Source organism: Oryctolagus cuniculus, chromosome 9 (assembly GCF_051225735.1).
Source record: "Oryctolagus cuniculus isolate XC-2025 breed Fujian yellow rabbit chromosome 9, ASM5122573v1, whole genome shotgun sequence".
NCBI lineage: Eukaryota > Metazoa > Chordata > Mammalia > Lagomorpha > Leporidae > Oryctolagus > Oryctolagus cuniculus.
The window spans coordinates 122,805,926-122,821,764 of record NC_142875.1 but is presented as its reverse complement, the minus strand read 5'-3'; the positions used below and the strand labels follow the sequence as shown (position 1 = coordinate 122,821,764).

Here is a 15,839-nt window from a genome sequence, read left to right as displayed (position 1 = left end):
TGGTCCAAAACGTCAGTAGTGCTAAGGTTGAAGTCCTGATACGCCACACACAGTTTTAAACATCTTTTAGATGGTCAGATACAAGACCCTAGTGTAAGGATTATGTTAGATTTTCAGTCATCATGTTAATACAGACCTCATTTTTTGTAGCTGGTGAGACTTAGGTTACCTTACTGCAGTGTTCTATGAAAATGCTCTGTTTTCACAGTAAGGTAAGTAAGTGCAGTGCTCTTTGAGGCTGTGACCAGCCCTCCCCTCTTTTGTGAGTGCCCTCTGCTGGTTACTTAATTTGCTTTTGTCGTAGGTAACAATGAAATCGGAAATTTGCATATTTTTCCTGTTTAATCTGTGTAGGTATAATCAATGTGTATCAGTTTTGCTAAAAGATCTTATTTTATATCATTGATTTTTTTTTTTACAAGAAGCCTTAAAATACCAGTTTTACTATCAGTATTGGATTACTGATTAGACTGCGTAGGCCTAACTCATTAAATAGGAAGGTGAATATCTTTAAGGGAATATGATAGTGTAGGAGAACATGGGGTGATTCCATCGGTAGCATTTTGTGGAGGGCCCAAAATGTAGCACTGTGGCTCTCAGAATGTCTTTGTGCCCACAGGGCTACTTTGCAGAGTGCGAAGCTCAGAGATGTGTCTGGGCATATTAGGAAGGGCCTGTTCCCAGTGGCAAATTCTGGAATAATCATGTTTTGGAGATTTTTATGGGACTGTAGATTGATTGTGGGGCATGTGATTTTTAGAACAAACTAACCAAATTCAGGTGTTGTATTTAAGTCACTTTGAGATTGTTTACTTTGAGGTGTTTATATAGGCCTGAATGTTAAAATTTACTGGAATTTTTTGACTTTATAAGTATAAAACTTTAAAAACATACACATGGAATACAATGGACTAAGTGACAGGGTAAGAGATTCTGGTTTTAACAGATACATTTCTTGAATCCCAGGAATATTATTTGGTGCTCACTTTGAACCCTGAAGTCTTCCTAGAGGCTGGAGACACTGAGGAGCACACGGAGCAGATTCTTGTCCTTTTGGAGTTTGTTAGTCGTAGATATACTTGAAGGGTGGGGTTTTTTTCCAGTGATCCCAATTATGTGTTACTTAATGCAGAGGCTTTGTAGTTTAGGGCGCGTAACTTTTTTTTTTTTTTTTGCATAATTTACCTTCATTGTCTCATGGTGTCTAGATTTTATGAAATTGTTGTGATCTTAATTATGATAAAAAGTAATGGAAATGGGAGGTAAAAAATAAAATATTAGAAAAGATTGAGAAGGGACATAATCCCTTAGGTGTTTTTTTTTTTTTCAGCTTTGTATTTTGAAAATGTTCAGACCTGTAGAAAGTAATTTAAAATTATGTAATGAATCTCTTTTATCCTTAACCTAATTCACTAATTAATGTTTTGCCATAATTGTTTTCTCTAGATCTGTATTGTGTGTATGTTTGTATGTGTGTGTATGTATATTCTTTATTTTTGCTAAACTTTGAGTGTTACACATGTCTTAACCTTTTTTAGACTTTGCCTTCTAAGAGAATTGTAAGTGCCCTGCTTGCTGGCCAAAGCTGACCCAGTCTTTTCATACAGTTGTATTGGCGCACACCTATGCTCATGGGTTTTCCTGTTGACCATGAACACTCTGCATGCCATAGCAGCAAAGTTGGGTAGCTCCAACAGAGACTAGAAGCCTAAGATATTTGCTCTCTGGCCTGTGACAGAATTTTTCCAAATATAATTACAACACAGAGCTGAAATTTAGAAATTCACTGTTGATAAAATGCTTTTTCATATTCAAATTTTATCAGATCTAAGAATATCCTTTTTGTTTTGTTTTGTTTTGTTTATTTTATAAGATAGAAAGAGAAAGATCTCCCATCTGCTGGTTGATTTTCCAGATTTCCCCAACAGCTAGGGCTGGGCCAGGCTAAAGCCAGGAACCTGGAACTCAGTCCAGATCTCCCACATGGGTAGCGTGGTCCCAGGTACTTGAACCATCACATGCTGCCTCCCAGGGGTTTGTATTAGCACGAAGCTGGAGTTGGGCTTGAATACAGGCACTCCCCGCAGAGGGTGAGGGCATCCCAAGTGTGCCAGATTCCTTCTCTTAAGAATGGCATTTATTTTTTTTCCTGATCGAGAATCAAAAATTAGTTATCATGTCTTAAAAATCTCTTTAAAGGGGTTTGCTTTTGCTTTTTTGTTTGTTTATTTGTTTTTTTAAAGATTTATTTATTTATTTGAAAGTCAGAGTTACACAGAGAGAGGAGAGGCAGAGAGAGAGAGAGAGAGAGATAGAGGACTTCCATCAGCTGGTTCACTCCCCAATTGGCCGCAATGGCCAGAGCTGCGTCAGTCCAAAGGCAGGAGCCTGGAGCTTCTTCCGGGTCCCCCATGTGGGTGCAGGGGCCCAAAGACTTGGGCCATCTTCCACTGCTTTCCCAGGCCATAGCAGAGAGCTGGGTAGGAAGAGGAGCACCTGGGACTAGAACTGGAGCCCATATGGGATGCCAGTGCTTCAGGCCAGGGTGTTAATCCGCTGTGCCACAGCGCCGGCCCCTGTTTGTTTTTTATGACAATGATGTTTGTTTAAGAATTCAAGCCAGTTTTATAGGATGTCCTCTAGTTTAGCTTGTTATAACTATTTCTTTGGGGTCTGATTCAGGTTAAACAGTTTCGGCAGGAGTGCTGTGTAAGTGATGTTTTATCTCATTGCATCACATCAGGAGACACAAGTTAACATTTTGTCTTATCATTGTTTTTTCGTTGTTATTTTTAAGGTGATATATATCAGATTTCTCTATAAAATCATCTCTAGTTTCTTTATAATTAATAAGTGCTCTGTTGGTTATTGAGAAAGTTATTAAAAATACAATTAAAAGATAAAAATGAAATCTTTGCAGTTTTTCATTGTATATATTCTCCGTGAACTTTCTGAAGACACCTGGAATGTATGTATATAAAAATTTTTTGTTCCGAAATAATCTTACCTTATAATTCTCTCTTACAAGAACTTCTTGAAGTAACCTCATGTTTACACCTAGTAGAATTTAGTATGCATTGATAATTCTTACCTGAATAAATTAATACCATAGTGATTGCAAAATGGTAATCTGTCATTATTTCTATAGTAATTAACTGCTATCTGCCATAAATAAAGCCTCTTTTTTTGTGTTAAGCTTTATTTTATTTATTTGAAAGATGGAGACAGAGAGAGAGAGAGAGAATGAGAATATGAATCTCATGTCCACTGGTTCTCTCCCCAAAGAGCTGCAAAGGTCAGGGCTCATCCAGGCCAAAGCCAGAAGCCAGGAATTCCACTCATGGTTTTCAAGTTTGTGGCAGGGAGTCCACGTATTTGGGTCACATTCTGCTGCCTTCCCAGGCACACTAGTAGGGAGCTGGATCAAAAGTGGAGCAGCTTGACTTAAACTGGCCATGTGGGTAGCTTTGCAGTTGGTGGCTTAACTTGGTGATAAAATGCCAGCCCCAGAGACTCTTTTTACTTTCTTTTTTTATTTGATTAGTTTTATTCCCCTGAGTATAGATTCATGGACTCTGTTTTTAAATGCAGCGTAGTGAAATCTGTAATTATTTTGATGGAGATTTGTTTTGACTGGCCAGGGGAATCCCTTTCAAGCAGGCTCTGGTACAGCTTGTCACGCATGCCCCCTGACTTTGAGTCCTTGAGTGTGTTCCAGCATTACTTGGTTCTTTCTGGTCGACACCCATGATTCAAGCATGATTCCTTTTGGTGGGGAATGGTATTTAGATGTGGGGATGGGCACTGTGGCACAGTGGGTTTAGTTGCCACTTGGGACTCCTGTAACTATATTGGAGTGTCCAAGGGTCAAGTCTTGCGTGCTTTTCTTCCCTTTCACCTTAATGCATCCTGGGAAGCAGCAGATGGGTCCTTGTCACCCACATGGGAGATGGGGATGGAGTTCCAGGTTCTTGGCTTCAGCATGTGCCAACCCTGGCTGTTGTGGACATTTGGGTGTTAACCAGTAGATGGAAAATTCTCTCTGTTTTGTCTTTCTCTCTCCCTCTCTCCCTCTGTGTGTGTGTGTGTGAGAGAGAGACTGCTTTTCAAGTAGATGAAAATAAATGAATAAACAAATAAATCCTAAAAAAGAAACCAATACCTGAATGTTAGGTGTGTTAATTGTTGCTGGGCTGACTCGTTGCTGGATGCTTTTCAATGCCCAGACCTAGGAAACATGTGTTAGTATTTGCTAGTCTTCCCCACCTTCCTCCAGATCTTTATTCCACAGCCAGACCTGTGTATAAGTCTTAATGTTAAACTGTATGTATCTGCGAAGTTAAACTGATGATGTCAGTCTTAAATCCTGGTTCACTCAGTGTGATAGAGGTGATACCGGTTATGTGAATTAATGTACATTAGGTTTGTTTCCTTATTTGTGGAATTAGGATTAAATGTTTTTCTCCCTTTAGAAATGTGGGAATCCTGTCTCATTTGCAGAGTACCCTTAAGTCATTAAGGAGAACATTTAGGAAGAAGGCTGAACTATTTAGCTACATAAAAATTAATCTGGGAAAACTATTTGGTTCAAGTGACAGGAAACAATTTTATATATGAATTAGAAAAAAGCAAACATCCAAATAGGAAAAACAGAATTGATCTAAAGATATAAACAACCAGCCTGTCTACCAAAGGAAGAAAACAAATGGAAATAGATGTATAAAGACATAATTAATTCATTACTACAATGCAAATTCAAACAATAAATAACATTTTATTCTTTTGTTTTGGCTGAGATTAGAGTGTGCTGGAAAGGATGTGGAGAAATGTGTACTTTTCTTGATGTTGTGGGGTTATAAACTCTCGTGATATTTCTGGAGGAAAGTTTGGAATAAGTATCAAAGTTTAAAATACGTGTCCTTTGGCCAGGTATTCTACTTCTTGGAACTTATCCCATGGATTTAGGTAAATGTTTAGGATATATGTATAGAAATGTTACTGGATTCAAGCATTGCAAATGCCACAATGCTGACTCTGCCATGTATGATTTTCCTAAAAGTGAAAATAATCTATACATTTACTAAAAGAGAATGGATGACTTAAGTTAGGGTGTATCTGTACATATTGTATTATAAAGTTGGCCTAGGAAGATAAAGTAAATTTCTGTTTATTGACTTCCAGAAATGTTATTATGCTAGTGAAGCTGAATCTTAGCACAGTGTATCAACTATGATTCCAGTAATTTAAAAACAAACTTAATTACTTTCATTGTTTATGGTGTTTGGGTTTCTTAAAATAGAATCCATTAAAGCGGGCATTGTGGCACAGTGGGTTAAGCGAGATGCGTGCATTGAGTCCTGGCTACTCTACTCCATGCGTCTGGTCCAGCTTCCTGCTAGTATGTGTGGCAGCAAATGATTGCCCAGATGTATGGGTTCCTGTCACCCGCGTGAAAGACCCGGGTGGATTTCCTGTCTCTTGACTTCAGCCTGGCCTAGCCGCATACTTTTGTGGGCATTTGGGGAATGAACTGATGGATGGAAGATCTCAATCTCTGTCACTGCCTTTCAAATAAATATTTTTTTAAAAAAACATACATTGTGGGGTTGAGGAAAAATTAACTTCATTTTGGAGACAGAACAGGACCTTGCAGTATTACTTAACTATTAAATTATTTCCTACTTCCCTCTTTTCAAAGCGTTAATAAGTTGGGATAATGCCGATATTACATTCTTTGATTAAGGAAATTATTATAGGGGCTGGTAGGCCATGCTTGTGATGCTGGCATCCTATACGGATGCTGATTCAAGACTTGGCTGCTCCACTTCCCATCCAACTTCTTACTCATGTTCCTAGGAAAGCGGTGGAAGATGGTCTAAGTGCCTGAACCCCTGCACCCATCTTGGAGACCAGGAGGAAGATCTTGGTTCCTGCCTCGGCCTGGCCCAGCCCCGGCTGTTGCTGCCATTGGATGCTGAACCAGTAGATGAAAAATCACTCTCTCTCTCTGTCTCTCTTTCTCTTTCTGTAACTCTGCCTTTCAAATAAATAAGTAAATAAATAAATCCTAAAGAAATTGTTATAAAAGCTAAGTAAAGAATAATTGAGGGATATATAATATAAAATGTGAAAATTATATTGGCATCTAATTACTAAGATTGAATCCATGATCTTTACAGCCTCATTTTTTTTTTAAAGATCCATTTATTTATTTTGCAAGATAGAGTTACAGAGAAAGGGAGAGACAGAGAGAAAGGTCTGTCATTCACTGGTTCACTCCCCACATGGCCACAGCAGTTGGAGTTGGACTGATCTGAAGGTAGGAACCGAGAGCTTCTTCCTGGTTTCTCACGCAGATGCAGGGACCCATGCATTTTGTCTTTCTGCCACTGCTGTCCCAGGTCATAAACAGAGAGTTGGGTCAGAAGAGAAGCAACTGTGACACGAACTGGCACCTGTAGGGGATGCCAGCCTCACAGGTCATAAACAGAGAGTTGGGTCAGAAGAGAAGCAACTGTGATACGAACTGGTACCTGTAGGGGATGCCAGCCTCACAGGTGGAAGCCTAGCCCACTACGCCACAGCACCGGCCCCAGCCCCCAGCCTCATATTCTTATCCTGACGTGAGATAGTATTTGTGGGAGAATACCAAGTGACTTCAATGGATTACGTGATGTATTCTTAGACATTCTTATTTTCAAAATGTTAAGCAAATTCTCTTTGAATTTATGTAGATTTTTCAAACTATGGCAGTTTTATTCTAACAATCACCATAATTCCAGTTACCTAACATTTGTTAAAGAAGTAGTTGTTTTCTTTATTCTTACTTTTAATGTCTTAATTTTTAGTGGAAAATTCTGTTGTAAGAATAAGCTCTTTTAAAACCCTTGCTTAATCAAAACAGAAATCTTTTTAACCTCAGTTTTTGCAATCTTTCCCTGGAACTTGTTCAACCCCAATATATTTATTTAGAAACGTAGTGATCATTTTTGCAAAAATAATTCCATCTATAGATGTCTAATGATTTTTTAAGGTTTATATACACTTTCTGCGTAGTTCCTAATAACCTTAGGTCTGCCCCCTACTTTTGTGAACTATACTAGCTTCTGTAACTTAATTTATAAAATAATTTTTACAGCACTTTTAATTTTACAAAGGAATTTTCATGATCTTTGATCCAAACCCATAGACATACATGATCCCATGTGTGTTCATATACCCACTTTGACAGCTAAAGGAACAACGGCTTGGAATAGCTGAGGGAGGGATTAAGTGATGTGCCCGAACTCTCATCACAGCTAAGTGGAGTTCTGTGACTGCCGGAAAGTTGAAGACTCCCGAGTCTGTCTGCAGCCTTGACTCCTGTCCTGAGCGCTAGCCCTGTGTAGCAAGCTGCTTGCAGGTTGTAACCACGGGGCAACCCATGAACAGGCTCCAAACTGAGCTCATCCCTCTGCCTTTGCCTCTGTCCTCATTCCCTATCAGTAAACTCCTATTTCTTTTTATAACGTATAGTTTTTATGGGCCAGTTTTTTTAAAAAATTTTTTTGTAGATTTATTTATTTGAGAGGTAGAGTTAACACAGATCTTACATTCACTGGTTCATTCCCCAAATGACTGCAACAGCCAGAGCTGGACCAGTCCAAAGCCAGGAGCCTGGAGCTTCTTCCTGGTCTCATACAGATTCAGGGGCCCAAGCCCCTGGGCCACCTTCTGCTGCTTTCCCAGGCCATAGCAGAGAGCTGGATTGGAAGTGGAGCAGCCGGGACTCGAACTGGCACCCGTATGGGATTCCATCACCGCAGGCAGAGGCTTTACTCTTTATGCCACAGTGCTGGCCCCAGTAAGCTCCTGTTTTTAACAATTAAGATATAATTCATTTAAAGTATGCAGTTCAGTGTATTTTGGTGTCTTCATAAGATTGTACAGCCATCACTACACTCTAATTGCAGAACATTTTCTTCACCCAAGGAGAAGGCTGACACCCATTAGCAGTCACTGGCCAATCCTCTCTCCCACCAGTCCATGGCAACCATTAATCTTCATGTCTCTCTGGACTTGCTTATTCTGAATATTTTATATAAATTGGAGTTTTTTATATAAGTACGTGACTTTTGGTGTCTGACTTCTTTCACATGGTGTAATGTTTTTAGGGTCCATACTGTTGTATGTGTTGTTCTTTCCTTTTTGTTTTGAAGGATTTATTTATTTATTTGAAAGAGTTACAGAGAGAGCAGCGACACAGAGAGATCTTCCATCTACTGTTTCTCTCCTCGCAACAGCCAAGGACGGTCTGGGCTGAAGCCCAGAGTTAGGAGCTTCTTCCAGGTCTCCAATGTGGGTAGCAGGGACCTAAGGACCTGGGCTATCCTGCCTTGATTTTCCTGGACACATTAACAGGGAGCTGGATCAGAAGTGGAGCAGCCAGAACAGGAAGCTGTGCCCATGTGGATTGCTGGCATTGCAGGCGGCAGCTTCACCTGCTGTTCCATGACATCGGCCCCCATTCATTCCTTTTTGTGGCTGAACAACACTGTTGTATGATGTACTCTGTTTATTCATCAGCATTTTGTTTAGGTTTCTTCTTTCTGGCTTTTTTGAATGGTGCTGTTGAAAACATTGATGTATGAGTTTCTGTGTGAATATACATCCAAGTATTTTCAGTTCTCTTGGAATTGCTTGGTCATATGGTGGCTCCTTAAGTTTTTTGGGGAACTGCCAAGTTGTTTGTCATAGTGGCTGTACCATTTAGATTCCTACCAGCAATTTAGAGGTTTAGTTCTGACCGTTTTGCCTATGAAGTATTTCTCAGATCTATTTAATCTCTTCCATTCATACTACTGCTACTGCCCTTAGTTCAAGTTCTGTCATTTCTTAGAATAGTGTCGTAGCTCATCTCTCATACTCAGTTCCCCCTTACCTCCCTCTCCGTCATCCCTTCTCTTCCCTCTCTCTTGTCTCTTTTTTTTTTTTTTCTTGTGTAAGATTTACTTATTTGAAAGGCAGAACTAGAGAAGAGGGGAATATAGAGAAATCTTCCAACCACTGGTTCGCTGCCCAAATGGCTGCAACAGCCAGGGCTGGGCCAGGCCGAATCAGGAGCCCAGAGTTTCATATGGGTCTTCCACGCAGATGCAGGGGACAGTAGACTTGGGCCATCTACGTCTGCTTTACCAGGTGCATTAACAGCAAGCTGGATTAGAAGTGGAGCAACCGGGACTCAAGTAGCACCCATATGGGATGCTGGTGTTGAAGGCAGTGGTTTAACCCGTTAACACCACAATACCAGCCCCATCTCTCCTTCCTAAAGATTATTTATTCGAAAGGCAGAGTTGCAGAGAAACACACACACACACACACACACACAACACATCTTCAATCTGATTCATGCCCCAAATGGCCATAACGAAGCTAGGAGCTTCATGTGGGTCTCCCATGTGAGTACAGGGGCCCGTGAACTTGGGCTATCCTCTGCTGCCTTCTCGGGCGCATTAGCAGGGAGCTGGATCAGAAGTGGAGCAAGTAGGACTTGAACCAGTGCCCACCTGGGATGCTGGCATTGCAGATGGTCACTTAACCTGCTGTGCTACAGGGCTGACCCATTTTTCACACGTAGGGAAGTCAGAATTCCATTCCCGGAAAATAGAAACCATACGATAGATACTTGGAGAAGTTAATGTGGAGTATTAGCTGATTAGTTGTTGAAGGACTGAAAAGCAAAAAGAGAACACTGAAGTAATGCAGTAATATTAAAATGTGGCTACTACCCTAGGGTTTGGGGAGTACAGGGAAGATTTGGGGATTATTAGGACTAGAAGCTGAGAAGCGGCCCAGTGTTGCTGAGGCTTAGCTGTGCAGAGGTTATGCTCTGTGCTGCTGCCTCTCCAGTGTGTGTGAGGGGACCCTGTCTTATCCCTTCCTTCATTTATCACTGTACTCCTAATGGTATACATAGTAATTCTGACTCTTCCTACTTAGAAGCCTTTCGGTGATCTAGTCTTAAAGAGGCATACAAGAAGACCTTTCCCAGACTGTCCCCTGCTTGATGGGCCCATTTCACTTGCAGAGTGTTGGTGACCTTCTAAGCCAGAAGTCCTTGGTTACATACACTCAAGCTGTTTCTTGCTTTTTGGGCATTCTGTTTGTTTGTTTGTTTTACCTGGAATGGCCTTTGCTAATTCATTTGAGCAAAGTTAATCTCTCCTGTGTGTTACCACTGTACTTTATCTTGCAAATTGTGTTGCATTTCTGTTTGTGTTAATCATTTATTTATATTCACATAGCTGTCTGAGATTTATTTATTTGAAAGGAAGAGTGACAGAGAGACACAGCAAGAAAAAGATCTTCCATGGCCCAAGAACTTGGCCCCTGCACCCTCGTGGAAGACCTGGAACAAGCTCCTGATTCCTCGCTTTGGAGCCACTCAGCTCCAGCCGTTGTGGCCATCTGGGGAATGAACCAGTGGATGGAAAACCCCTCTCTCTCTCTGCCTCTGCCTCTCTGTAGCTCTGCCTTTCAAATAAATAAATAAAGCTTTAAAAAAAAAAAAAAAAAAAGAAAGAAAGAAAGAAAAGATCTTCCATCTGCTGGTTCATTTCCCAAATGGCCACAACAGCTAGGGCTGAGCTAGGCTTGAAACCAGAGCCTACCACTCCATCAGGGTCTCCCACGTGGGTGCAGGCCCAGACACTTGGGCCAACCTTCTGTTGCTTTCTTAGGCACCTTAGCAGTGAGCTGCATCAGAAGTTGAGCATCTGGTTCCAGGCAGCACTCTTGTGGGATGCCGGTGCCTTGAGCAGTAGCTTAACCTGCAGCACCACACACCGGCCCCTACATTCACAGCTTCTGCTAGACTGACTTCTTTGAGGTCAAAAACTGTGAAATGCCTGATCTAATATGTGACACTGGAGTGTTCTCAGTGATAGTTTCTATGAAACAAAGCAGGGGCGAGGTGGGTAGGTGGAATAAGTTCATAAACTTTTTATATACCCAAATTCCTTGTTTTTCCCTGTTAAAATTATGACGTACTAGGCTGTTGTACATGTTTCTAGCTGACTTTGGGAGCTAGCTTTCTACAGCCACTTTTGATGGCTTATAACCAACAGTGTGGAGCACATCATTCTGTAATGGATCCCAGTAATCTTTTGGAGGAGTAGCATAAAGTACTTAGTGGCATTACTGTAACAAAGGCTGTGAACCTTTGTGTGGTTCTAGATAAATCTGTACTTGTTTTCTTAAAGGATTTTTGTTGGTTTGTTTCACCAGAAATGTTTGAATTCTATATACAATTCACACTTGCTAGTATAATGCATTTCTTTTAGAAAGTTTTTTTAGTAGTTAGGTAGTTGTAAAAAATGGCTGGGAGTGAGGGAAATACATGAAATAATGTTCCTTCATTTAATGTTTTATTATGGTGTATTAGTTTAAGTGACCTGTTCTTAGTTTACTAGTAACCTATGTACTAGATCTGAAAGGTTACTTTATTTGAAGGGCTGGAAGTAATACTAATTAAAATTGTAAAATCTTGATCATTTTATTTGCTCTATCAGTAACTAATATCATTGTGGGATCTCTTTTTAAAAATTTTTTAATTTGTAGAGCTTTGATAAACCTGTATTTTCTGAGTACTGATTTTTTTAAGCATAAAGAGAATAAATAATGTATACTCAGAATATTTTAGTTTTGTGAAAAGGTATTTATTAGCTTACAGCCAGGATTAGCAAACTTCTATAAAGGGCTGCCTGGGTCTTTGTTACATATATATATATATTTAATCTCTTTAAAAATGGAAAAACTACTAGCTTAAAGGCCAAAAAGTAGGCAGGATTTGGCCTGAATGGTAGTTTGTTGAACACTTATTTAGACTCTAATCTTTGGAAAGATTCTACACTAATGTGTGTTTTTTCTACTTCCATATATTTCTTTTCTTGTGGCTGAACTGAGGTTGAAACAAAACTGTATTTTTATTTAATTTCATTTTGTTGTACGTTTTCTGCTTTGTCTTCAAACCTATCAGTTCTGTTTAAATCACCGTTCCGTCATTTAACACTTTTGTTCTTTAATTTTTACTAAGTTGCACTGCCTTTTTATAAGTTCAATGACTGTGCTTCCAAGGATAAAATTTACTTTGGAAATACTGGATTTTTAACATAAACTTACTTTATTTTTAATTATTGGCATTGCTAGGAGTAGGTTGTGGGGTAGTTTTTAAAATAACTGATAATGGCTCCACTAATTTATATAAATGGCTATCGATATTTTTAGGATCTGGAAGAGAATAGTAGTACAAATGAGCTCTCAGTGAATGGGGACTGCTTTTCCAATTTTTGACCATTTGTTGGAGTATGCATGAAAACATTTCATGAAATCTGCAGATTTGATACTCTGTGTCATATACTTTTGAAAAACAGTGTTTGGAAACTCTGTCTTTACAGTTCTATTTAGAAGTTTATCTAGGAGGATGTATATGTGAGTAATCCCAGAGCCATGCCTTAGATTTTGAGTGGGCTTGTGTGGCTCTAGAAACTGTAGTGCTTCATTTTATTGTTATGAAAAATCTTAAAGACAAAGGAACCTTTCACTTATTGTTGAGGAAAGTATGTGAGGTGACAGGCATAGGTAAGTAAAAGTCATTAGTCAGTTTTACATGCTTGTTTTTACATGTCTTTGTTTTTTTTATAAGTTTTTTTAATGGTTTTGATTTGCATTTTCTAATGATTGATACTGTTGAGCATCTTCTCAGTGTTTGCTGCCCCTTTATCTCTCTTTAGAGAAATCCCTACTCAAGAAGTAAAAATCTCTTTAAGACAGTGTACTTTGCTTTGAGTTATTGCCCTTCCATTATTCTTCAGAAATACTAGTCTTTAGTTGATAACTTGCAATTCTTTCAAGTAATTAATTCAGGTAATAGGCTAAAATAATTCAATGTCAATGAAATGTCCAAATCTTTATTATAAAGAGCTACTTATTTAGAAAATAATATCCATCCTTTTTTTCTAATAAGATAATTAATTTTTATTATAGACCATTTGGAAAATACAGTGTACTTTAAAAGAATAAGAAGAGATCGTGGTTTAGTGCTTTCTTTAAGGTCAAAAGAAAAAATATATTTAATGTAGCATCTAGGATAAAAAAGGAGATAAGCAAGACATAAATATCTTAAATCATCTCCATCAAAGACGTAGTTTTGACTAACATTTTGATGTATATGCCATCAGTTTTTAATATATACATGGAAACATAAATATGTGGACATTTTCTTGAGGTCATCCTACTTATGTATCTTTATATTGTTACACTGTAAACATTTTAATAAAAACAAGGTTCTCATTCTTTCTTTTTCACTATCTCTTTTCAGTGATAGAATAGTGTATAAAGCAATTCATGAACTAAAGGCATTTACAAGTACCGTAGCCTACAAGTGGAATAAAAAGAAATAGTGTGTCTGTGTTTATAACTTTATGTCCGTTATCAACCCTGAGGCCTAATCAGGGGCTTCACATTGTACTACCTCCTTTCCCTCTTTGGGGGGCCCATTTCGGCAGTGTGAACGTCAGTGTCCTTAGGGGAAAATTTAAGTTTTCATTTTAAGATTCCATTGAGGTTACCTCCTTTCTTTACTCGGATGTCTTCCTCTTTTAATAGAGGCCTTTCAAAATTTGCAGCTGCAAGAGTTGTGCCTTTAGAATTACAGTAGCTATCATATTAGATATTGTGCCCATATTTTTCAGAAGTAGAAATATTGAATGTTACTAATCTTCTCAGGTAAAGAAGGTATGTGACAATTACTTGTGAATTGATTTTTGTGTGTGTGTCATCTGAATCATCTTTGAGTATTAGATTTTATAAAACTGTCCCATTTTTGTAGTAATTATTTTTATAGATAATTTTTTGTTACTAATGTCTGCACTTGAATTGTTGAATCTCTTGGGAAAGAGGCTAATCTTTTTTAAAAACCTCTGTGATAAAATACAGATAACAGAATTTAACATTGTAGCCATTTTTCCTGTGTAGTTCAGTGGCATGAAATGCATTCACAGTGTGTACAACCATCACAGAGCTGTGTAACCACTAATACTATTTTCAGAACTTTTTTCATCATCCCAAACTGAACCTCTAGCTGTTAAATATTGACTCCTAGTCCTCGCTCCCTCATCCTCCGTAACCTCTCTCCTATTTCTGTCTCTGTGACAGCTTCTAGGTACCCCACATAAGGGGAATCATGTGATTGTACTTTTGTGTCTGGCTTATTTTACTTAACATGTTTTCAAGGCCTGTCTAGTTGTAGCACTTAGCAAAGTTTAATTTTTTATGACTGAATATATTCGATTGTATGTGCATATTATCATTCGTGTATTCCTTTATCTGTTAATAGACACGAGTTGTTTCTGGGGTTGCTGTATATGATGCTGTGAACAGCGGTGTACATGTATCTCTTTGAGTCGTGTTTCACTTTTGATTATACACACAGGAATGGAGTTGGTAGATTGTATAGTAATTCACTGTTTAGTTTTTTGAGGAACTGCCATACTTTTGCCCAGGAAAACAGCATTTTGGATTCCCACCAATAACAAAAGCATTCCGGTTTCTCCATATCGTTGTCCAAACCTCTGAATTTGTCTTTGTTTTCTTACAAGTTTTTAAAAATTTTCCTGATAATTGATAGTGTTGAGCGGCTGCGCATTTCTCTCTCTTCTTCAGAGAAGAGCCCTTCTCAAGCCCTTAGCCCGTTTTTTGAATTGGGATGCGTTTTTTTTTTTTGTCTTTTTGTCTTTTTGTCTTTTTGGTTGTTATAACACCTTTTCACAAGTAAAAGCTGCACCATAATAATCCAGACTGTGTTTCTCCCTTCTCAGGATTCCTACAGGAAACAAGTAGTAATTGATGGAGAAACCTGTCTCTTGGATATTCTCGACACAGCAGGTCAAGAGGAGTACAGTGCAATGAGGGACCAGTACATGAGAACTGGGGAGGGCTTTCTTTGTGTGTTTGCCATAAATAATACTAAATCATTTGAAGATATTCACCATTATAGGTGGGTTTAAATTGAATGTAATAAATTAGCATTCAGGAGTAATTATAGCTTTCATGTATTGAGTATTTCTTACCACAGTGTATATATTATATAATACAAATTTTAAAATATTTTTGAGCATCAAATTCCTATTTTACATAAAATGAAGTTCTTGCGCATTAAAACAGTTGAGTAACTTGTTCTGGGTTCCATAGATAGTGTTGGTGCTGGGACTGAAACCTAACCTATACGTGTCTGGCTTTAAAATATTCTGTCCTCCTCACCTCCCTACAGTAGAGAAACTGGACTTTAAAAGTCTTAGATACATGAAAATATGAAAAAGCAATTTGAGGTGGTCTTCAGAATAATGTATATTCAGTGTAGAACTTCTTGGATTGGATAAACGATGGCCTTATGTATTTAAAATTATACTTATGTAAAAATAAAAAGCATTAGAGCAATAATAGGTTTTTAAAAAATTTTAAGAACTTTGCATAAACTACTTTAAAATTATTACTGTATTAAATATTCTGTTTCTGAAGATTTACCATTTTTTTAAAGCTGTTAAAACAAATACTCCACTTACTAGCTATATCATGTAGCTGTAAGTTAGCCACTTTAGAGGTTTAACCTTTTAAGATCATTTCTGGTAGCATGTTTACCCTATAGTCTAGTATTAAAGAAAAAAGTTTAGGCGATGGGTGGTAGTGGTATTTATTTTATAGAGTAGTAAACAAGTGAAATTTGTTAACTGACCTGGCTTTACTCAGCTAATCCATAGGCAGGGGAAGTAGGAATTTCAGTCAACCCTGCTGTGTTATCTCCT

The 15,839-nt window shown here is 38.4% G+C and overlaps 1 protein-coding gene across 3 annotated transcripts in view; it reads left to right on the top strand.

The window, feature by feature from the left end:
- KRAS (KRas proto-oncogene, GTPase) overlaps positions 1 to 15,839 on the top strand; it is a 44,259-nt gene that overhangs the window by 8,002 nt on the left and 20,418 nt on the right. For all 3 annotated transcript variants that reach the window (XM_051850340.3, XM_051850342.3, XM_051850339.3), the window contains exon 3: positions 14,856 to 15,034. In XM_051850340.3, coding sequence (XP_051706300.1) covers positions 14,856 to 15,034 — 179 coding nt within the window. The remainder of the gene's footprint in view (positions 1 to 14,855; positions 15,035 to 15,839) is intronic.